The sequence below is a fragment of the Anabrus simplex genome, chromosome 6 (assembly GCF_040414725.1).
Source record: "Anabrus simplex isolate iqAnaSimp1 chromosome 6, ASM4041472v1, whole genome shotgun sequence".
Classification (NCBI taxonomy): Eukaryota; Metazoa; Arthropoda; class Insecta; order Orthoptera; family Tettigoniidae; genus Anabrus; species Anabrus simplex.
Window position 1 is genome coordinate 299,673,735 of NC_090270.1, and position 23,381 is coordinate 299,697,115.

Consider the following 23,381-nt stretch of genomic DNA (forward strand, 5'->3'; position numbering starts at 1 on the left):
CTAAGGAGAACACTGTATGTTATGTTCAACTGACAATCCTCATGCAGAGCTGGGTAAACAGTTTTAGCATGGGATCAATCAATCAATCAATCAATCAATCAATCAATCAATCAATCAATCAATCAATCAATCAATCAATTACTACTGATCTGCATTTGGGGCAGTCGTCCAGGTGGCAGATTCCCTATCTGTTGTTTTTCTAGCCTTTTCTTAAATGACTGCAAAGAAATTGGAAATTCATTGAATTACTGAATGATTGGATGATTTATGCCACGCAGTCTCTAGCAGAGGTCTTTGTCATCTTATCTATAATCTTGCTAATATGAAGCACCCAAGGAAATAAACTAATTATGACTTCAGTTTTCTTCATTTCTCTGCAGCGGAATAAAAGGAAGCTTAGGTTGTGGTTCTGAGCATTTGTGGCTGTATGCATCAGCTTTTACCTCTTAATTTTTTTAAAATGTTCCTAGCACTGACCTTTTGCTGGACATTATAGTGTGTTCTGAAGGTTAGATAATGGTCCAACATGACTCCTATTGTTTAGGGTGGGAATAAACTTATGATGTATATTGTGTTTCATAAATCTTGAAAATTCTTGTTCCCAGATGAAATGATGCCACCTGAGTCACCATATCTCTACGGTCTTCACCCAAATGCAGAAATCGGTTTCCTCACAACAACTGCTGAGAATCTCTTTCGAACAGTGTTCGAGATGCAGCCTCGGGATGCTGGTGCTTCTGGAGGTGCAACAGTTACTAGGGAAGACAAGGTATGTATGTACAGTGAAACTCTGTTAAGAAGTTTTTCAAGGGAGTGCAAAAAAAAAAACTTCTTAAGCAGGAAACTTCTTAAAAGGGGTAATGCCCAAAAACTTATTCTGTACTTTGAAATACATGTGAAACACACAGCCAACAGATTTTCTTGTTTGTGAAAAATACCGAAATAGGCCGATATATAAGAGCTGCTAACAGAAAGCCACAATAAAAAAATTTGATTATCATGACAATATTTTTAGAGATAAAGTAAAATAATTGAACATACTGTATTATAAATATATTTGATAAGAGAAGGGAACATATTCAGTTATATAAAAACGTTGCAAGGTTTGATTATTTTAGCAGGCAGAACCATGTTCTTCCACAATTCCCTTTCCTCCGCACTTACACTCTCTGCTTCGCAACAAATTGTTTTGTAAACGATGCTGGCTCGATTTTTAAAGTGGTCCAGCCACCCGTTCGACACGGTAAAAGGTACCCTTAATTTGCATGCGGCTTTCTCCTGCACAATATTCCCACTGAAAGATATGTTTAAACTTCGCTGCTCTTTAAACCATATTAGCAGAGCTTATTGTATTTCATCGTACTTTTCAGATTTAACTTCCTTACAATTTGCTGAAGTATTCCATGCAGAAGCAGAGGGAAGCAGAGGTCTCTTCTTTCTTTGCTATAATACGGTTCAAAGTAGACGGCGGCATCCCCAGCTCCTTTGCCAAAGCAACACGGGAAAGTGTAGATGACTCTACTTTCCTTATAATCTCCACTTTGTCTTTTATTGGTAGTGCCTTTCGCTTGACCTCTTTCCTCTGAGTTCCGCTCATTTTCACTTAAAAAGCTTGTATGTTGATATTACAAGTACAACTAACTTCACCGACTCCTATTCATACTAATTACGACACTACACTATGCTTGGCAATCCGTAGCTTAGGCTTACAAGACGCAAACACAAGACGTGTACTACAGTTTGTTAGCGTGTGCTTCCTATCTTCCTCACCAAGGATAACGGCAGCAAATGGGAAATCTAGCAAGTTATTCTTAGAGATTCTTAGAACCTAGGCCTAAATTGCCCCTGCATTCCTACTGGTTGTCACGGCAACGGGCGTAGTTTCTGGCTGTTTCACAAGTACCACATGGCCAAGCCAGTATTGAGTTTATTTTCCCGCTTCAATCCTCTTCATGCTATAGGTAATGAAGAAAAGAAACACAGGTTCGAAGTTGCAGAAATGAGTGCATGGAAATGCATCTGGGGTATTACGTGGGAGTGATAAAGGCACAGTAGCAATGCTAGCACATCTGAACGTAAAGTTTCTTTCCCCACGAGAATTTTATTTTATATCTCCTCATCCTTGTGCTACGTTCTAATAATGCGGTGTAATAATTACAAGTGACATGATAATACAATGTTTAGCTCATATAAAGGTAAAATTAAAAATAACTTTCAATTTTATGCCAACACGTGGTATTGCAATGCCTCTGTGTGCCTCCCACCAACACCCAGTTGGCTATCAACATTCGTTCAACTTTGTAAACGATCGGGATCTTTCGGCCGGCTGTTTGGTGGCTTGTGTATCAGCTGGCTGCTGCCAAATCAGCTGTTTCCTGCATAGAGTCGGGAAGTTGTTTTTATTCACCTCACTAATAATGGACACGGAAAATCTTATCAATTTAGTTCAAAAACGTAATTTCCTCTACGGCAAGGCCCATAAGTATTATTGCAACAACTTAAGACAAAATGCCTGGAAGGAAATACGCAAGGGAATGAAAAATCAAACAGGTTAGAATATTCAATTTTGTGGTAGGTTAACAGTAATGTTGTGGACAAATGCACTTTATGGTTTTTAATTAATGTTTAGGCCACCTCGATTAATGACTTCACCCTGTCGCGGCCCGCAAATTACTGCATTAAAGTTTTATCAAATCATTCATTGCGTACTTTATGTTTCTCACGTAGAATCCCGTTCAATTCTAATCCGCTAGATGGAACGGTGGAGTGGAAATTTTGACTGATAGGTTCGATTCAATTCCACAAGGTGAGAGTGAGCATCTGCTGTCCGTATTGTCATAGCGTGACGTCATATGGCCTTGGCAGGCCCGCACATGTTTCGTGACACCAGACACACACTGCGAGCGCGCGAACGGTCTAACACAGGTGCAACTTGCGCGGAGACTGGAGGGTTCTAACCATGAGCTGCTTTGAGCGGACGTTTTCTATCTCAAGGGGCTCTAAAATCTGAACTGTTTAAGCGGGAAATATATTTACAACAGAACACTTTAAACGGGAAAAATATACGTATATCTTAATGAAACTGATCAAGGGACCAAGAATATCACACTTCTTAGGCGGGAAAACTTCTTATGCGGGAACTTCTTAACCGAGTTTCACTGTATGTATGTACGTACTGAAACGGGAACGCCCTACGAGCATTCACGTTTCATTCTTTTATTAAGAGGAGCTCACTAACACCCGGCCGTAAGCATTTAAAACTTGCGCCGAGCGCACAGGCATAGTGGGAACTGCAAGCAAGCTCGCGATGTTCTAGAACACCGGCCAAGGACAAGCGACGTCACGCAGAAGGTTCCTTCGTGTTCCATTGCATTGCTGCATGAACGAAATATAATCTCAATATTTCAATAACGTCACCTTGCAGGCAGGAATAATGAACGCTGCTAGCCGAAATTTCGTGTCAATCGGTGTGAAGATGGCCAAGATATAAAATTTTCTTGGGGCCCACATGTGTAGCCACGCCCACCGGCCTTCGGCAATATAAGCGAGTCGCCAGCCTGGGGTAAGGCAGAATGTGTGCAGTGTGCAGTAGGCAGAGAGTGAGGGAAGTCGGCAGTAAGCCGTGAGTTCAGTGAGTGTGTGCAAGTAAGCACGTCGCGACATAATTCGTCACTCGGTCCGGCTGTATACTTGAGTTCAGAACGTTCGTGTTAAAAGCTTTCTCCGTGGGCTTGATTTCATTTAAAGACTGTGTTCTCGCATAAACTGTGCCAGCCTTGATTTCATTTAACGACTGTGTTCTCGCATAAACTGTGCCAGCCTCAATTTCATTTAAAGACTGTGTTCTCGCATAAACTGTGCCAGCCTTGATTTCATTTAAAGACTGTGTTCTCGCATAAACTGTGCCAGCCTCAATTTCATTTAAAGACTGTGTTTCTAGCATAAACTGTGCCAACCTCAATTTCATTTAAAGACTGTGTTTCTAGCATAAACTGTGCCAACCTCAATTTTATTTAAAGACTGTGTGAAAACAGCGATAGTGTTTCTAGCCAGCCTTGATTTCATTTAAAGACTGTGTTTCTAGCATAAACTGTGCCAACCTCGATTTCATTTAAAGACTGTGTGAAAACAGCGATAGTGTTTCTAGCCAACTTTGATTTCATTTAAAGACTGTGTTAAAACAGCGACAGTGTTTCTAGCATAGACTGTGCCGACCTTCATTTCATTTAAAGACTGTGTCTATCCGTTGAACTGTGTTCATAATAAACTGTGCCAACATTCCCTCTTAAAGACAGTGGAATGCAGTATCGTGATTTCTTTCTGAGGAACCATGCCAATTCCCATCATAACCTGTTCAGAATCACGTATGATCTTAAGTGCCAGTGATAATCTTCTAAAAATTACAACGTAATAGAACTTGGACTGTCATTTATTTCAACAAGTGTATTGTGCTGATGGAGTACAGTGCAGAGACTGTACCCGGTAAATTTAATTTTCTTTATGAAGTGCTTAATCACTGCACCTCGGAAGGTCCTAGATTGTTTTCGTTTGTTTATTATTCCAAATACGATAATTCCTTCCATCTTATCCTCGTGGAACTGTGACTCTAACTTTATCCTTGCTGCTAAAGTGCGTTCAACATCATTGACTGTGGGAACTATTTCGGCGTGCTTCGCCTTAGGGAAGTGTCACACCAGTGTCCCATGACGTCCAATGTGGAAGCTCCACATTTCCCCGTTCCTGCCTCAGGTTCGAGTCATCAACACTAATACAGAGAAAACACCAACGAGGGAAGACAACGCCGACGCCGACCGCAAGACGACGCAGCCGCCGCAGGACGACGTCCTCTCCACGCCTTCAGGGACAACTCCACGATTCAGCTGTAAAAGGTGACATAATTCTTTGCATATCTATTGAATAAACTGAAGGATCCACTTAATCATGAAATTTTTTTTTCACTACCCTTCTCTCTCACTCTCTTAGCATGGGCCGTACACGCCTTGTCGTTCCTCATGCTCTCCGATAAACTGAAGTACGGGCGTTCCTGTTACAGTACGTACGAGGGGTGTAATGTATTGTTTTACACTTTATTTTTTGTACGTCCGGGTATGGTTCACATTTCACTTTTGATGGTGGTGATGTGTAACTAGTGTCGTGTTCCACTGTTTGGTAGCAGCACACCCACAGGTGCCAATGAATGCACTTGTCATAGCCATTTCATAACAACACGGTCAGCGTAGGAGCAGACAACATGGAAAGCAACCGTCAGGGACAGCGCTATACAACTTGGTTCCTATGGAAAGAAGGTGTGACCACTGCAGAAATTCATCAGCGCTTGGTGGCAGTCTGTGGAGAACGTGCACCATCACGGAAAACAGTTTACAACTGGGTGGAAGGTTGGAAAACAGCATGCACATTGGTGGACAAGGGAACCAGTTCTGGAAGGAATGTGTCAGTGTCAGCACCAGCCAACATTGCCCGGGTCGAACAGGTCATCAAAGGAAACAAATGCATCACATTTACGGAAATTTAGGCAGCCATGGAAATTAGCCGAAACACCCTGCAGCAGATCGTGCACAGCCACTTACAGTTGGGGAAGATGTCTTCCACATGGGTGCCTAGACTCTTGTCTGCAGACAAAATGCAGGGACATATGGGCGTGTGCAGAGAATTTTTGCAATGCCATGATCAAGATCCAGCCAACTTCATTGCTAGGCTTGTGACTGGTGATGAGACATGGCTCCATTACCATGAGCCACAAGCGAAACAACAATCGATGCAATGGAAGCATAAGGGCAGCCCACCGCCAAAGAAATGTCGAATAGTGCCATCAGTTGGCAAGCGAATGGCGACAGTGTTCTGGGACACAAAGGGCAATATCCTCATTGACTGGCTGGAATTTGGGGCCACGATTAACAGTGGAGCATATGTGGTGACCCTTAAGTGCTTACGTCGTGCCATTCAAACTAAGTGGCCAGGAAAATGGGCTAAAGGTGTGCTTCTGAAATGTGACAATACTCGGCCCCACACTAGCTGGAAGACCACTGCTGCTATTGATCAAATAGGATTCACGATGTTACCACACCCACCATACTCTCCTGACTTGGCACCAAGTGATTATCACCTGTTTGGGAACATGAAGAAATTCTCTGCGTGGTTGCCGTTTTGTGGATTTTACAGATCTGGACACAGCTGTCAAGGCATGGGTACGCAGCGCTCCGAAAGAATGGTTTGAGGAAGGTCTGAAGAGACTGACAAATCGATGGCAAAAGTGTATACAGTTACAAGGAGTTTATGTTGAGAAGGTGGACGTAACAACTGATGTGTAATGTACTTCGTTTGGGTAGAAAAATAAAGTGTAAAACAATATACAGTAGTACGCCCTTCGTATGTATGTACGTACACTTGTTGGCAAATTTATGCAATCATGAGGCAGTGTCTCTGTTCTCACTGCAAGTTATTTTGTGGAATTTAATTGAAAGTGGAAATTTTGTATATATAAAAAAATTAAGCACTTTATTAATAATTTATCATTAATCATGGTGCACAAAGAATATTGGTCATCTTTTAAGGAAATTAAAAAACACAATCAGAACACACAAAAAAGAAATGTAATGCTGAGTGGAAATGTCTATACTGAGAGTTAATCAAGGAAATATAGACCTTGTGTTGGCAGCAAACAGCTCAATGCCTTTCACATAAGGATTTTCTTTTACGCTCAAAGTTCAATTCTTAAAAAATGCTCAAAATGGATATAACTCTGGTAGTATGATTTTCTGCATTCTAAACTAGACGTGATGTGATCAGTGGCAGAAACTTCCAGACAAATTAACTTGCTATGAAGCAGGACAACACCTCATGACCAGATAAATTTGCCGGTGAGTGTACTTATATAATTATGTATGCATCATCAATGCAGACATAATTGATGCAGAAAATTTTTAATGAACTGTATCAGGTATCGTCATCCTTGGGTGAGGCAGTACAGCTACAACAAAAAGTGATGCAACTTGCTTAATTTTAAACATACCCATTCCTGCCAAAATGTGACTGTCAGTACACAACGCAACTGTCTGCCTATCAGAACAGCATAAAAGAATACAATGAAATGGATGAGAAACTGCCATGAATATGTGAAGTGAGGGACATGCCTGGCAAGTGAAGTTCAATGTGAAGCACTTCATGGCATGTCAGTGTTAGAGTAGAGGAGAGGTCCTTGGTTATTAATCAGGAGATCTGGGGTTTGAATACCTACTCTTTTGTGTAACTGCACCGTACTAACAGTCTTTGCAGTTCCACTCAGACTGCTTGCAATGAGCGCATACTTTATTATCACTCATCCCTCAAAGGCCTGTTATAGAAGTGTAAATATGCTACATGCCATACACAGAGTTGCCGTACAATATTAATCTTCTTCATGTGAATGCCAGTTAGCTCTAAGGAAGCGTTGCCGCCTGTCAAGATGAAAACCAGGGTATGTTGTACTCTATGCAAACAAAACCAAACCAAATCCCATGGTGCAACAGCCCCAAAGGGCCATGGCCTATCAAGCAACCGCTGCTCAGCCTGAAGGCCTGCAGATTATGAGGCGTCATGTGGTCAGCACAATGAATCCTCTCGGCTGTTATTCTTGACCTGGACCACTATCTCACCAACAGATAGCTCCTCAATTGTAATCATGTAGGCTGAGTGGACTTCGAACCAGTCCTCAAATGCAAGTAAAATTCCCTGACCTGGCCGGGAATCGAACCCGGACCTTCGGGTAAGAGGCACGAATGCTACCCCCACACTGCAGGGCTGGCCCTACTCTATGCAGTTCTGTCTCTTGAACTCTTAGAGTGTTTTTTATTTTATTTTATATTTAATATCTAAAGCCATCCTTTGTTCAGTTTCAACTCGGTTAATTTATAACTGTTAGGCTTCTCAGTTTGCCAAAACTAATTTTGAGTAATACATTTATAAACTACCTGAAAATAAATTGGGAACAGTATTATACTTGAAAATAAACAAATTAATTAAAATAGAATTCTGCATTCTAAACAAGATGTGATGTGATCAGAGGTACAAATTTCCAGACAAATTAGCATGCAATGAATAAGACATCACCTAAACTTCATCATCATCTAAAGAACTTATTTAAAATAGAATTCTGTTTTTAATTCATTTGTTTCTTTTTTGAGTATAATACTGTTACCATATGGTTTCTTTTTGAGGTAGTTTATAAATGTATTACTCAAAATTAGTTTTGGCAAACTGAAGAACCTAACAGTGATAAAAAATTAAACATATCTTAGGAGTATTGCATTGACCAAATACATATTGTTATGTGCCAGCCCTGTGGTAGCCCCTTTCAATACTTTCAGGAAGGGGCTAGAGACTCACACGACCTGGGATCTCCCAGCCGGCTTGTAGGGTGGGGCCGGCCTTTCTGTGTACTGTTCTCATCAGCCGGCTTACCTGTGAGTTTTTTGGAGATTCAATGAAAATTTTCTGCCTCTAGTCACCTCGCAAAAATTCTGGCTCAAATCAGCCGAGCTATAAAAAGGGAGGCTAGCCGCAGACAGTCAGTCATAGTTGGGCTCCGTGGTGGAGTCCGTGTGAGACTCAGTGTGTCGGGGTTTGGCGGCTGGGCTGAGGGCAACAGAGGTGTTGACTGTTACTAGTGTCCCAGCAAGGTCTGAACAAGGAGCTGTTGTTGTGGTGTCAGAGAGACCAGTGAGTAGATGGACTGGAATGGAAGACGTGTACTGCCTGAGAGTACTCTGTGCTTGTGTATATCTGGGGAATGAGGGTTGCCATGAGTCAGCGAGGAAACCCACTATTGTGAGTGCGAGGATAAATGGACCTGTGTTAATGTTTGCTGTTGTGAGTATTGTCCTGCTGTTGAAGACTGTTGAGCTGCTTAGCTGTTCGCTGTATATGACTCTGTGAATTACTGGACTGTCTATGGAGTCGAACCAATGAACAGTCATCGTGTGTCGAGTGGCCCGTAGCCCTGTGTTCAGATACAGCTGTCCACACACAGCTGCTGTATGAGGTGACTGGACTTGGGAAAGTGAAAGTAAGGATTAACAGTCCCCAGGTATAGCAACGGGCTGGACCACCTGCTGTGCCATAGGCAAGACCAATTTGTAAATAGACAGTAATTAGTAAGTGTTGCCATTCATAACTGGTTAGAATTTTGTGTGTGTGTGTGTGTGCGTGCGTGCGTGCGTGCGTGCGTGCGTGCGTGTGTGCGTGCGTGCGTGCGTGCGTGCGTGTGTGTGTGTGTGTGTGTGTGTGTGGGTGGGTGGTTTTTTTTTTATATGGTGCTTCCCACCTTGCTCCCACATGTTGAGTGGGTTCAAGTCTAAAGATAAAAGCAGCCATTTGAGCAGTTCAATGGAGTCCTGCTCAGAAAACCACCCCTGAGCACAACCACTCATTTGGATTTGGGAGTTGTCTTGCACAAACTGTACTACTTTATCTGGATAGCACTCTTGCAATCAAAACCATAATATTCTGCAGAAGGTCCAAATATTGGTAATATATCCACCCACCCACCCCCAACACTACACAGATATGCAACCACTGCATGAACACTCGGCTATATAACTTTTGTAGTATCAAGCTCCCGTGGCTGGTAAGCATGAATTGGTCCAACTTCCGCCAGATTTCATGTAGAATTTAATCACTACAAAATATAATTGTATTGAATAGGTGGACACAATAATTTTATTCTTGAAAGAATTTTACTTATTGTATCTTCAATATGGAACATAATGAGAATGGTTGCTTGTAAATTGAAACAAGTCTCATCAGAGAGATCACATGATCCCAATTACGATTTAACTCCATTTCTTCATCAGAGAGAGACTTTTTGGCAGCAGCTTTTCTGCAGTAGAGTCCAGCTTCCTGTAATAGTTTACGGACCGTGTATGGACATCTGGAAAATTGATCAGCTGCATGAACTCTGCTGATTTTAAGAATGGGTTCTCCTGTGAAGACTCAACTAACCTGTTGTCTTCTTAGTGGAAACCCACCTTAAACCAGTGCACGGTAGATGTCCCCTGACACATGCCACTTCTGTATCTGTCTCTGAGCAGCCCTAGGTGAAATGTCATATCAAATCCCTGCCTCACAAATGCTAAAATTGCCATGTTGGATGTGAGCCAACGCTTGCTCTCTTGATGTGTGCGAATAATGTGCCATGCCAGAATGGAGTGAAGCATTTAGCACCGAAGTTAGCTCGGCCAAACATGGTTTGTTCATTGCCTGATGTCATCATGGTGTATTCATTCGAGGGAACAAGAAAGGCATTCACTCCAGGTGACACATTGCGCTATGTGGGATTGTGTCGTCATAGGGTAGGTAAAGTCTAGGAAGTATCCCACATGCTAAGTTTATATAATCATTAATTAAAGATATTTTTGGGGGGGAATACTGCATAGTTGTAAGTATATAATTTTGTAATTATTTTCTTAGTTGGAATATCTTTAATATTGTGTATTCTAAAAAATAAAATGTGTGTATTAATTATGATTATTATGAATTAATACTCTCTCCCCAGTTAGAAGTCATCCATGGCTCATTCATTCATTCATTCATTCATCCATTCATTCATTCATTCATTCATTCATTCTTTCATTCATTCATTATAATGCCATAGTGCTGTATAAAAGTATTGTCACTAGGAGGAGAGAGAAGCGAGAGTGAGAACTGTAGGCTGTGTTGCAAAACGCATCCAGCTGATTGTATAAAACTGAACATAGTCGAAGTGGACTTTCTTATATTTCACATCTCAAGAGATGCAACATATTTTGATTGTTCATCTGTACAATATTCAAAAGCATAGATTCTTTCATACAGAATATAGTATTTTAATGCTTCTCTATGAATGTTATTTATAGCATTGGAAGCAACTAATGGAAATGTTCTGTAGATAGGCAGAAATGCCTGTTGAGCAAGAAATCAGTTAAATAAATAAAAGCATATATAAGTCTTATGCTTCACACATTAACACGTATTTCTAAGAGTTTTAGTGAGTTAATTGTAAGAATGTTTATGTTGTTCAAAAGCTCTCACTTAGTGGGTTGCAGTTAAGTCTTTTTTTTTTTTTTTTTTGCTATGGGCTTTACGTCGCACCGACACAGATAGGTCTCATGGCGACGATGGGATAGGAAAGGCCTAGGAGTTGGAAGGAAGCGGCCGTGGCCTTAATTAAGGTACAGCCCCAGCATTTGCCTGGTGTGAAAATGGGAAACCACGGAAAACCATCTTCAGGGCTGCCGATAGTGGGATTCGAACCTACTATCTCCCGGATGCAAGCTCACAGCCGCACGCCTCTATGCACATGGCCAACTCCCCAGTACAGTTAAGTCTTAAAGTAGTGATTTCTTCAGAAAAATCCTCTAAAAAACTACAAAAACTGCTAATTCTTTAACCATTAAAAGTATCAAGTATGTTAGGGCCCTTTTTCCGCAACCCATGAAAGGAGAGACGTGTTGTGAAAAAACATTAATTCCATAAACCTTACTACTATTAATTTCTTGAAGTATCTTGTGTTGGTAACGGCTGATTTGAAGAAAGGTGCTAAAAGCATTCCCTTTGTTTTCAGCTGGTAGCATCATGAAGACCAGTTTAAATATGGAAAAAGCTGAAAAGGGGATCCATATATTTTTCTGTGTTGGGTAAACCTACAACTACTTGCACACTTTCATTGTTCAGTTAAAGAAATCGTCAAGAACATTTTGTCCTAGAGCCTGATGTATTTTTTCATGCAATGGGCTTCTTTGCTTGAGTATGTATATTTTACATGTATTACTTCTGAACTAAGACTCTAGGAATCAACTGTATATTTTGGTGCCTGAGTAGTATTCAAATCATTTACAAGTTGCTTAGTGATGCTATTAGTTTAAAAAATCATTATTTTTGCAGGTCAAATTGATTGTTGATGAGATTCTGGAGAAATTACCTGAAGAATTCAACATGATTGAGATCATGGGTAAAGTTGAAGAACGTACTCCTTACGTGATTGTAGCCTTTCAAGAATGTGAACGTATGAACTACCTGACTAACGAGATGAAACGTACTCTTAAGGAATTGGATCTAGGATTGAAGGTGAGTAGGAAAGAATGTTACATTGTACAGGAACTAAAGCAGTAATATATGTCAAAGTCAGAAAAGTGGAAAGGATTATAGCAACTACGACTTCTGAGCACATTGGCTATGCATTTTGGGGCATGTACCTGTGAGCTTGGATTCAGGGCATGGAGGGTTTGAACCCCACTATCAGCAGCCCTGAAGATAGCTTTCCATGGTTTCCCATTTTCACACCAGGAAAATGCTGGAGCTGTACTTAATTAAAGCCATGGTGTCCGCCTCTGTAGCGTAACGGTTAGTGTGATTAGCTGCCGTCCTCTGAGGCCCGGGTTCGATTCCCGGTACTGCCAGAAATTTAAGAATGGCAGGAGGGCTGGTATGTGGTCGAAATGGTACATGCAGCTCACCTCCAATGCAGGTGTGCCTGAAAAGAGCTGCAGCACCTCGGGATGAGGACACGAGTTTACTTTACTTAAGGCCATGGTCACTTTCTTTCCAGTCCTAACCCTGTCGTATCACATCGTCACCATCTGACCTGTTGGTGTGATGAGAAACCAGTTGACCGAGCAAGTGGTTGTGCGGTTTGGGTCACTAGCTATCAGGTTGCATTTAGGAGATAGTGAGTTCAAACCCCACTGTCGGCAGCCCTGAAAATGGTTCCCCGTGGTTTTCCATTTTCACACCAGGCAAATGCTGGGGCTGCACTGAAAAATTAAGGCCACGATCGCTTCCTTCCCACTCCTAGCTCTTTTGTCTCCCATCACCACCATAAGACCTATCTTTGTTGGTCCAACGTAAAGCAGGTTGTAATCAAATAATAAAAAAAATTTTAAAAATATGATCCAAGGGTGGTGATAATCTGGTAATAAGCAGGTACTCGTAATTACCAGGCACCCATTCACTCAAAAAAGCTGATTCTTTGATTAACCTTATTCATTACAGTTCTCTGGTCTATAGTCATATGATAATGAAGAGGATAAATAAAAGCCAGTTACCATTATTTTGAATTTTCAAGTTAACTCAGAAAATAACAGAATAAAGTTTGTGTTGTAAAATAAATAGCACCTTATGTGATGGCTGCAACATATAAATGACATGTGAATACCGATGTAAAATGGTTTGTTTACATTTTTCTCCCACATATCCATTAGTTTGAAATGAAAGGATTCTCTTATGGGAAATAGGTTTCTTTTTTATAAATGACTTGATTTGTCACTTGTTTGTTGTTGCCTGGGGGCAGATTCCCTATCAGTTGTTTACCTAGCTTTTCCTTAAACATTTTCAAAGAAGTTGGAAATTTATCAAACGTTTCTCTTAATAATATATTCCAATCCCTTACTCCTCATCGTATAAATGAATATTTGCTCCAATTTGTCCTCTTGTATTCCAACTGTTATCATGATTTCATTATTATGATATATTTTCATTGTGATAATAATGTTTACAGTAACAACATTTGCAGTAAGTGGCCACGTTGAGTATGATCAAAGTATCCTTGATATTCTTGTGGAAATTTATATTTAAATTAAGGCTGTTTAGTGCATTCCTTCCAATTTTGCATCTGAAGCAGCAGCAGTGTGGGGTCTAGCATTATTGTGAAGAATTAGAATGCTGTGTATCATATTTCTACATCTTTTGTAATGATAGGTCTTTCTAAACCTGCCCAAGAGTTCACAATGGTATGAAGTATTGACAGTTTGTTATTCAAGTAGGAAATAAATGTACACAACAGTTTACGCATCCCAAAAGATGGTCATGAGAACTGTGCCAGCAAACAAATGGGTTTTTGCCTTCACCAGAACCCTTTTCCATGCTGCTCCATACTTGACCTCTTCCTTCCAAAGGTGAACGCATCTTTCATCACATGTCTGAATATGCACCAGAAATGATTCTCCTTTGGATTGGAAGCTACAATATCTAAAAGCCTCAGCTCTTACAACTTTCTCATTTGCATTCAACATTTTTTGGTACGCTCGTTCAGTGACTGCATAAACTCATCTCCTTTTTAATGACTGTCAGCACACTTCCATAATTTATGGTACTTGAAGCACTAATTTCATGAAAAATTTGTTTGCCATCATAAATGAGACCCTGAACTCTCACAAGATTTCTGTGATGTAAAACTGCTTCTGGTACAATCAGCATGAGTGAAATCAGAAGTTACTGCCCGTCCTTCACAAAAGAGCTCATGTTACTTATATACAGTGAGTTTACCTCATTGGTTGGCCGGCAGGCGCACCCAGCTTATCTGCCTCCTGTTGACTCTTCACTCCCCGCTCCACGGCGTAGCAACGAGGACAGCACTTCGTTCACTTGTTCCGTGCATGATATGAGATAACAATTAAAATTAAGAAAATAAGAATTAAGAAAATGAGCTCATACCTTATGACAGGAGATGTTGGAAATATTCTCCTCCTATATCCACACATTTCTGACATCGTCTTAGGAAACTCCGATTTACATGCATAAGTTTGTCTTTTGTAATTGAGGTTATTTCTCTTCGGATATATTCTTTCAGTTTGTGAGGGTGTCTTGCATACACTTTATTTTTTAAGCTCGCCCATAAATAGTAGTCACAAACAGTTAAATCTGGGGACCCTGACGCCCATAAGTCCATACTAGTTACTCAATTCAGTTTAAGTTTAAATTTTAACACTTTCGTAGCCTGCCATTCTGAGCTCTTTGAATCCCCAGCTTCTGTAGTCATCTTAGGAATTTTGTAGGCATATGTTCTAATCTTTCTGCAATTTCATTTACTTTTTCCTCGTTAAGTACATGTTTTTAGTACTCTGCTTCTTATCGAGTAAAAAACCAGTTCCTCTCAATTTCTTTATGAGTTTCCGCACAGTCTCTCTATGTGGAGGGTGTACAAATGGAAATTGTGTTACAAATCACCTAACGACTTCCCCGCAAGACTCTGTTTTCACATAATTATCGTACATAAATACCTTTTCCTCTACCGTGTACACATTTGAAAGCATTATGAGAATGATACCCGGAAGTAACACTTCACAACTCGAGAACAGCTGAAGTGACAGATCAACACTTACTACACATTCTAAGCATGGACCTGAACTGAGAAGAGCGGGCATTCCCATGCTGTTGATGTGCTGTGTAACAGAAAGGTGAACATCTTCACATGCTGAAAATTGAAAATGTATTGTGCAACTGACACATGCACATCGTGATTGATTATTGTGGTAATAATAGTAAGAGAAGCAACTGTAGAAATAAGGATCAGAGTAGTCCTATCAACTTTGCACTGTTATCATTAGTGAGTGTTGAAGTGTACTGTGAAATTTCAAAAGACTCGCTCATATCTGATCCACCTTTGTCATAATCCCCCTTTACCTTTATCCAGCTCTTTCCAGGTCGGGGTATGTATGGCACTTCTCCACCTTCTTTTCTCCTTCCACCCTTCCTCTTCCATTGTTTTGTCCCAGTTCAGGTTTCTTCTTCTTGCACTCCTCTTTATTAAATCAATCCACTTTGTTCTAGGTGTCCCTCTCACTCTCTTTCCCTTGAACTTCATCTCCATCATCTCGTTTGGTATTCTTTCCTTTGTAGTTTAAAGAAAACCATAGGTCTAGTTAAAGATACATAGTAGACTGTGACGCAAGTGTAATAGACTAATGTGACACAATATTTTTTAACCCATGGGTAAATAATGAAAATATTGATTATTATTATTATTATTATTATTATTATTATTATTATTATTATTATTATTATTATTATTATTATTATTGTTGTTGTTGTTGTTGTTGTTGTTGTTGTTGTTGTTGTTGTTGTTGTTGTTGTTGTTGTTGTTGTTGTTGTTACTACTTTTGAGGTGTGGCTATGAAGTGTTTACATCCATTTAGTGCTAGCATTATTATTATTTACGTAGTTGTGTACAAACTTTATTTGGTATAAACATGATCTATTATTTGTGAGGTTATGTCATGAAACATTTGCTGTATATATATTAATATGAGTTTATTTAATGTAAGAATACGTAATTAATAGTATACAAGTATAATTTATTATTACCTGTATATATGATGTATAACCCAATGTAACATTGTGCAACACACTGTAGTAAGTCCAGAACAATGTTATGTGCAACCAGAAATAGGTATGTACAAAGTTCCTTACATTGTAAGTAGGCTACTGGAGACTCGAATTTATGAGAAAACACGTTATGCCATGTTCTTCTAGAAGCCTGGCGAGGCAACGTATATAAAGAGGTAGTCTTGAGGCTAGAGTTGAGTTGTTTTGATGAGACTTGTGTTGAAGTCATGTTAGCTGAGTATTTGAAGTCAAGTATGTGAATTGGTTTTGTTGGGTTGACATGCATCTGTTGCAGTATTCGATTCTTCATAGTAGTGTTTTGTTTATGATGGCAACTTATTAGTGTGTGTATGTAGAAGATGTAGATATAATTTGTGAATGATATAGTGAACACAACCGACAGCATTTTGTGTGCGTCTTTGTGAATACATCAACTGTTAACATAAATTATCTGTTTTACTCTATTTAGGGGGAACTCACAATAACATCTGTGATGGAAGAATTGGAGAATGCCTTGTTCTTGGATCAGGTTCCAGAAATATGGACACAGAGAGCCTATCCCTCTCTGTTGGGTCTGACATCTTGGTTTGCAGACCTTGTTCTAAGACTGAGGGAACTTGATACTTGGGCTACAGACTTTGTGGTGAGTCACTATAAACAGTTATAATGAGAATTAGGAGAATAATGGAGACTAAATTGATTGTTAAACTGTAAGGATTATTCAGCTAAATAGTTTATCACGTACAATATCGTATCAAAAGACAGTAAGCTTGGAAAGAGGATAGAAAGTTCATCATAGGATAAATCCATGGCACCAGAAAAAAATGTTGGTGCAAAATTGAGTCATTATTGTGGTGCAGCTTCGTTGACTTCATTTGGGGAGTAAGTTAGCAAGTTCCAATCCCAAGCTGTAGAGCAGTGCTGGTCAAACAGCCGATTACAACGTCCTGTTGGGTATATCGTAACGTTTATTTCTGGAAAAAGAAAAATCAGATCCAAGTGTGTGTGAAAATAATTTCTGTTCGCTTCTTCAAGATCTGTGGATCTTTATTTGACAGTGTTTTCTGCTTCTAACTACATTTGCAATGCAGCCTTCTGCGGGACCAGCAGGGGAGTAAGTACTTCAATACTTCTTTCTTTTCCTTCCCTCTTCTCAATGTTACTCTTTCCTTTTTCTCTTCTTTGTTTCTAGACTACCTCTCTATAAAGTTTTTTTTTTTTTTTTTTTTTCATTGTTTCTCTTTATCTTCAAGTTTCCCATGCTGTTTGTGCTTCATTACTCCAATGTTTCCTTGAGATTTGCTTCAGTCTCAAACTAGAGAGGAGTTTCCCTGTTTTCAGCAAGCTTAAAAAATGATGGCAACACCTCATTGTTCAAACAGTTATTTTACTCATGTGTCACCTCAACTAAATTCACTTATTTTAATGACATTTTGCTCAATTTAATGAGTGTTTTCAACTCTACTCAACATTGCCTATTTAGCAATTAATGTTAACTCCTTTTGGACCAAGCATTCCAATGGAATTGGATCCAGTAATGGACACACAGTGTTCTTTAGTGTTTCCCAATGAGTTTATGCTTATTTTTATATTACCGAGCTCGATAGCTGCAGTCGCTTAAGTGCGGCCAGTAGCCAGTATTCGGGAGATAGTAGGTTCAAGCCACACCATCGGCAGCCCTGAAGATGGTTTTCCGTGTCTTCCCATTTTCACACCAGGCAAATGCTGGGTCTGTACCTTAATTAAGGCCACGGCTGCTTCCTTCCACTCCTAACCCTTTCCTGTCCCATCATCGCCATAAGACCTATCTGTGTCGGTGTGATGTAAAGCAACTTGTAAAAAAAAAATTTACATCGTTAGCCAATTTTTAATGTGTATCTTTAACTATTTGTATGTCTTGTAACTAATCTTCACACAGGTGAAGATACCCCTCACAGGGATGAAAGATGTACTGTAGATGATTTCGTTCTTTATATTCAGAGTTTATTAATCTTTTCTTATTTTGTTTTATTGGTACTATAGCTGCCAGCATCAGTCTGGCTATCTGGATTCTTCAACCCACAGTCTTTCCTAACGGCCATCATGCAGTCAACTGCTCGTCGAAATGAGCTTCCTCTGGACAAGATGTGTCTTCAGTGCGATGTCACTAAGAAGCACAAGGAGGAATCAACGTATGTTCAATTTAGCCCGTGGCATACTCGAGTATCTTGTTCTGTATTAATGATTTACATGCATGAGATGAACAATTTATAATTACAGCAAACTCTTGATTATCTGGGTTAATGCGTATCCGAGACTGCACGGATAATCCAAAATACAAGTGTTCTTATTGGAAAATGTGCATTTCCTGTATTTTAGAACATGCTACATACAGTATCACATTTGAAAGTCCACTGTATTACTTACGAATAGCTCGCTGGAAACTGAAAACTTGTTTACAAAATTACATTTTAAAATGCACTGTATTTTGTATGATTTGTTTTCAGGAAATAATCATCCTTTTTTTTTTTTTTTTTTTCTGTTTCTGTATTTGCATTTATCTGATGACAGTCTTCATTTTACGGAGAGTCAAAATATTGGTATAGTCAAACGAATGTTGTCTTGCTTACTCTAGTAACAGATCAACGCATTCCCAAATCCCGGTTCATAGGCTTTACTATTTAACCAATCACAGATAGTTAAAACAACACATTTGCATTTATCTGTCATCTTCCTAGGATATGAAAACGTCTGTAACTTCAGCAGTGACAAGCAATGTGGTACAGGTTAACGCTCATTGTCAGTCTTGTCAGTTATTCATTTTCAGGGCTATTATTGAGATCACCGGTGGCTAGCAAAGTACGATCAATAGTGCATTCCTCCTGGTGATGTTTAATTTATGATTTTACTTTGTACAAACACAGAGCAATTCTGAAACAAACTGTCCTAGAAGAAAACTTGAATTTTTGCCTTTTATTATCAGCTTTAAGGGCATTGGAAATTATCTACATTTAAGTCCTAGGGGAATGGTTTGGCGAAGATGTAGCAATGGACAGATTACGAGGTTATAGTCGCGTTCACTGGAAGATAAAGTGGGAAATAACGGAAGATATTTCAGGGATGAACGACGGTGGGAATGGTTCCCGTTGAATCTTCCGGCAGTAAAATGTGAGTCATATGCACAATAGTGCATTCTGAATGAAAATATCTGTTCTAATTATAACAGAATACAGTACTGCAGACTTTGTTTTGTCATAAATATGTGTTATGACTGAGGGTCATCCAAAAATTTGGGTAAAATGACTTGACAAAATGTGACAGAAGTGTAACCATAGCAACCATGCAGGCTATGTTATTCTTTAAAATAATATTGTCTTAGGATTTCGCCACAAATGATCTTTGCTCCAATACGGCTGATGATGACCCCTAGATGGGTCGAAACTAGTACCGTATAATTTTGTAATCTTGTGAATATATTGTATTGAAAAGGTGGAAACATTTAAGTTATTATTATTATTACTTATGTCTTGTGACTCGTTCCCATCTAAAATTAGCAGCCATTGATGGATGGTCATGACTGGGAGACATAATTTTGATTATTTGAATTTTGCAAAGGAAAAGTGGTTTCATTTATTATTTTTAAAGTCGGTGAACTATGCACAGATAATCTGCAAACCAGATAATACGCACCCAGATAATCAGGAGTTTGCTGTATATACTGTAGTATTTATTCATTAAAAGTTGTTGTTCCTGGCCCCGTGGTGTAGGGGGCAATACGTCCGCCTGTCATCCGGCGGCCCCAGGTTCGATTCCCGGCCGGGTCAGGGGTTTTTAATTGTAAATGTTTAATATCCCTGGCCTGGGGACTGGGTGTTTGTGTTGTCCTTAATGTTCCTTTCCTCACATTCAACACTTTACACTTCCGTCATTTCCATATACACGCAGTTTCACAACATATTGAGCAAAGTAGGGGCAAAAGATCTTCTTCGGTCGATGCCCCAAATAAATAGCTTTTTTAAAAATGTTGGAACTCATTATCAAATATTTTATAACTATATCCTCCTTCTCTGGTTTGGTGAATTATGTCAGCCTTCGGACCTCAGGATCACGGGTTCAGACCCTGTAGAGATGGTCGGATTTTTAAGGGCAGAAAAAAGTCCATTCAGCACCCCACGTCATACGATGTCATCACCATGTGAAAGTCTCTGATGTTTTCCCAACAAAATTAATACTGAGCCATAGAATGCCCAGCAGAATCTGGTTCACCCTGCTGCCTGGTAGAGCAAAACAGAACATCAAAATTCATGTGCAGGCAGCCTACATGGCATTTAACTTATGTGCCTGCAGACAATGGCTGAGACATTATTATTATTATTATTATTATTATTATTATTATTATTATTATTATTATTATTATTATTATTATTATTATTATTATTTAAAAATACCTACCCCACGTCCAGCTCCATGGCTAAATGGTTATCGTGCTGGCCTTTGGTCACAGGGGTCGCAGGTTCGATTCCCGGCAGGGTCGGGAATTTTAACCAACAATGGTTAATTTTGCTGGCACGGGGGCTGAGTGTATGTGTTGTCTTCATCATCATTTCATCCTCATCATGACGCGCAGGTAGCCTATGGGCATATAATCAAAAGACCTGCACCTGGCGAGCTAAACCTGTCCTCGGACACTTCCGGCACTGAAAGCCATACACCATTTCATTTTTACCTAGCCCATGGGGGCAGCGAATATAATACTTTGCTTTTAAAATATAAGTTAGTGGCTTAATCTCCAAGTCTGCTCAACTGTGTAGAGAGAGCATGTCTGACCAAACTCGATAGCTGCAGTCGCTTAAGTGCGGCCGGTATCCAGTATTTGGGAGATAGTAGGTTCGAACCCCACTGTCGGGAGCCCTGAAGATGGTTTTCCGTGGTTTCCCATTTTCACACCAGGCAAATGCTGGGGCTGTACCTTAATTAAGGCCACAGCCGCTTCCCTCCCCTTTCCTGTCTTGTCGTCATGAGACCTATCTGTGTCAGTGCGATGTAAACAACTAGCAAAAGGAAAAAAAGAGCATGTCTGCTTGTTACCCAGAGGCCCTGGACTGATTCTCTTTCGCATCCAAAGATTATAATCCTGGACCGAGAAAAGAAGGAGCTTCCGTGGCTCAGGTGGCAGTCCACTAGTCTCTCACCGCTGGGTTCCATGGTTCAAATCCCGGTGCCTCCATGTAAGATTTGTGCTGGACAAAGCGGTTTTTCTCCGGGTACTCCAGTTTTCCCTGTCCTCTTTCATTTCAGCGACACACTCCACTATTATTTCATTTCCATCTGTCATTCATTAATCATTGCCCCAGAGGAGTGCGACAGGCTTCGGCAGCCGGCGCAATTCCCATCCTCACCGCTATTCTTTCCATTCCTGACCTGGTCGCATGACTGGAAACAGGCTGTGGATTTTCATTTTCACTGAGAAAAGTAATGGAGTTTACTCAGGTTCATGAGACCAACTAAGAAACTGGGTGATATGACAGGCTGCGAATCTGGACCAAAAAAACTAAGCAGTATTATGTCATTACACTGACCATGTGGTATTCCCATTCTGCAGGCCATCTAGTTGGGCATCAGTCGTCTTGGCAAGCTGAGGTTCTTAATGAACTGCATCTACCACAAATTTATTAAAAGAATTTATAGCAGTGGCTCTGTTGTTAAATATTTATGTCAATATGCTCTACTTTTGTAGCTCTGCACCCCGGGAGGGGGCCTACGTCCATGGGCTGTTCATGGAAGGTGCTCGCTGGGACACTCAGCTCGGAGTCATAATGGACTCAAGACTGAAGGAACTGTTTCCACCTATGCCTGTTATCAACGTAAGGGTAAGTTTAATAACACCATAGTGTTTGGCAAGTAATTTCTCATATGAAAGCTGAAAATGTAGAAGGTTAAAACATTCATTGTTATTTGGGTAATGGAATAACTAACAGTGGCAGAAGTAAGGAAGACATAAAATACAGCCTAGCACAAGCAAGGAAGGCCTTTCTTAAGACAAGAAATTTTGCTCACTTCAAACATTGATATTGGAATTAGAAAGATGCTTTTGAAGACTTTTGTTTGGAGCATGGCATTGTTTGGAAGTGAAACATGAATAATAACTAGCTCAGAAAGAAAGAGACTAGAAACTTTTGAAATTGGTGTTACAGAAGAATGCTGAAGGTGAGATGGGTAGATCAAATAAGGAATGGAGAAATACTGAATCGAATTGGCAACAGGAGAACGATGTGGCTAAATTTGACCAGAAGAACAGACAGAATGATAGAACACATCTTAAGACACTCAGGACTTGTTCAGTTGATTTTTGAGGGAAGTGTAGGTGATAAGAATGGTAGAGGTAGACCAAGGTATGAATATGACAAGCAGATTAGAACAGATGTTGGATGTAACAGTCACATAGAAATGAAAAGATTAGCTCAGTATAGGGTAACTTGGAGAGTTGCATCAAACCGGTCCATGGACTGATGACACAAACAACAACAACAACAACAAAATATTCATTCCACGGTATAGTTGCACATTTTATTGATTGTTTGAAGATCTTCGTTACTGATTCGTTTGCTTTAAGTTACTAGGGATTATTGTGGGTGTGTCAAGTTTATTTTTCATGTATTTTAAAAAAATAATTGATAGCCTCAATATCGTCATAACAAGTGCATTATTGTTTGTTGTTATTATGCTCATTGTCATTTGTTGTCAGTTCGTAGTATCTTGCATATTATTTGTATATGCATGTTACTTTTCTTACATTCATTTTCTATGCGGATATTTTTGTTACTTTCCTTGCTAATCCTAGCTCTATGATGATGATGATGAATAAGTTGTCCAAGCTATCTTCATGCAAAGACTGATTTATAATCAATCAACTTCAATTACACACTACTATCCATGTTAGAAACTTGTCTACCCAGAAATTTTCAGTCAGCTGGGTGGCAGGAATGAGTATCCGAGTGCAGAATACTATGTAAGAAATTAATATGATAAAATTTCAATTCATTCCCCTCAGGCCATTGAAAATAATATCAGACAGGTAAACATTAAATGCGAAATTTAACTATTTTAGTGTTATCAACTCATCGCAAATCACGAGCAATACATCATCGAGTAATTTGAACTTCTAGTGTTCTACTGCTCCTTCATAATCATGTAACACGGAGACTTACCACTTGGTTGCTGTGGAAGGTCCTATGGATTTGCGACATAATGAGAAATCGAGTGCTCGC

General features: G+C 39.8%; 1 protein-coding gene across 1 annotated transcript in view; it reads left to right on the plus strand.

Moving 5' to 3' along the window:
• Dhc93AB (Dynein heavy chain at 93AB) overlaps nucleotides 1–23,381 on the plus strand; it is a 780,004-nt gene that overhangs the window by 750,884 nt on the left and 5,739 nt on the right. The window contains exons 77-81 of the mRNA XM_068228295.1: nucleotides 606–769; nucleotides 11,917–12,099; nucleotides 16,604–16,777; nucleotides 18,157–18,305; nucleotides 21,851–21,983. Of these exons, the coding sequence (XP_068084396.1) occupies nucleotides 606–769; nucleotides 11,917–12,099; nucleotides 16,604–16,777; nucleotides 18,157–18,305; nucleotides 21,851–21,983 (803 nt within the window). The remainder of the gene's footprint in view (nucleotides 1–605; nucleotides 770–11,916; nucleotides 12,100–16,603; nucleotides 16,778–18,156; nucleotides 18,306–21,850; nucleotides 21,984–23,381) is intronic.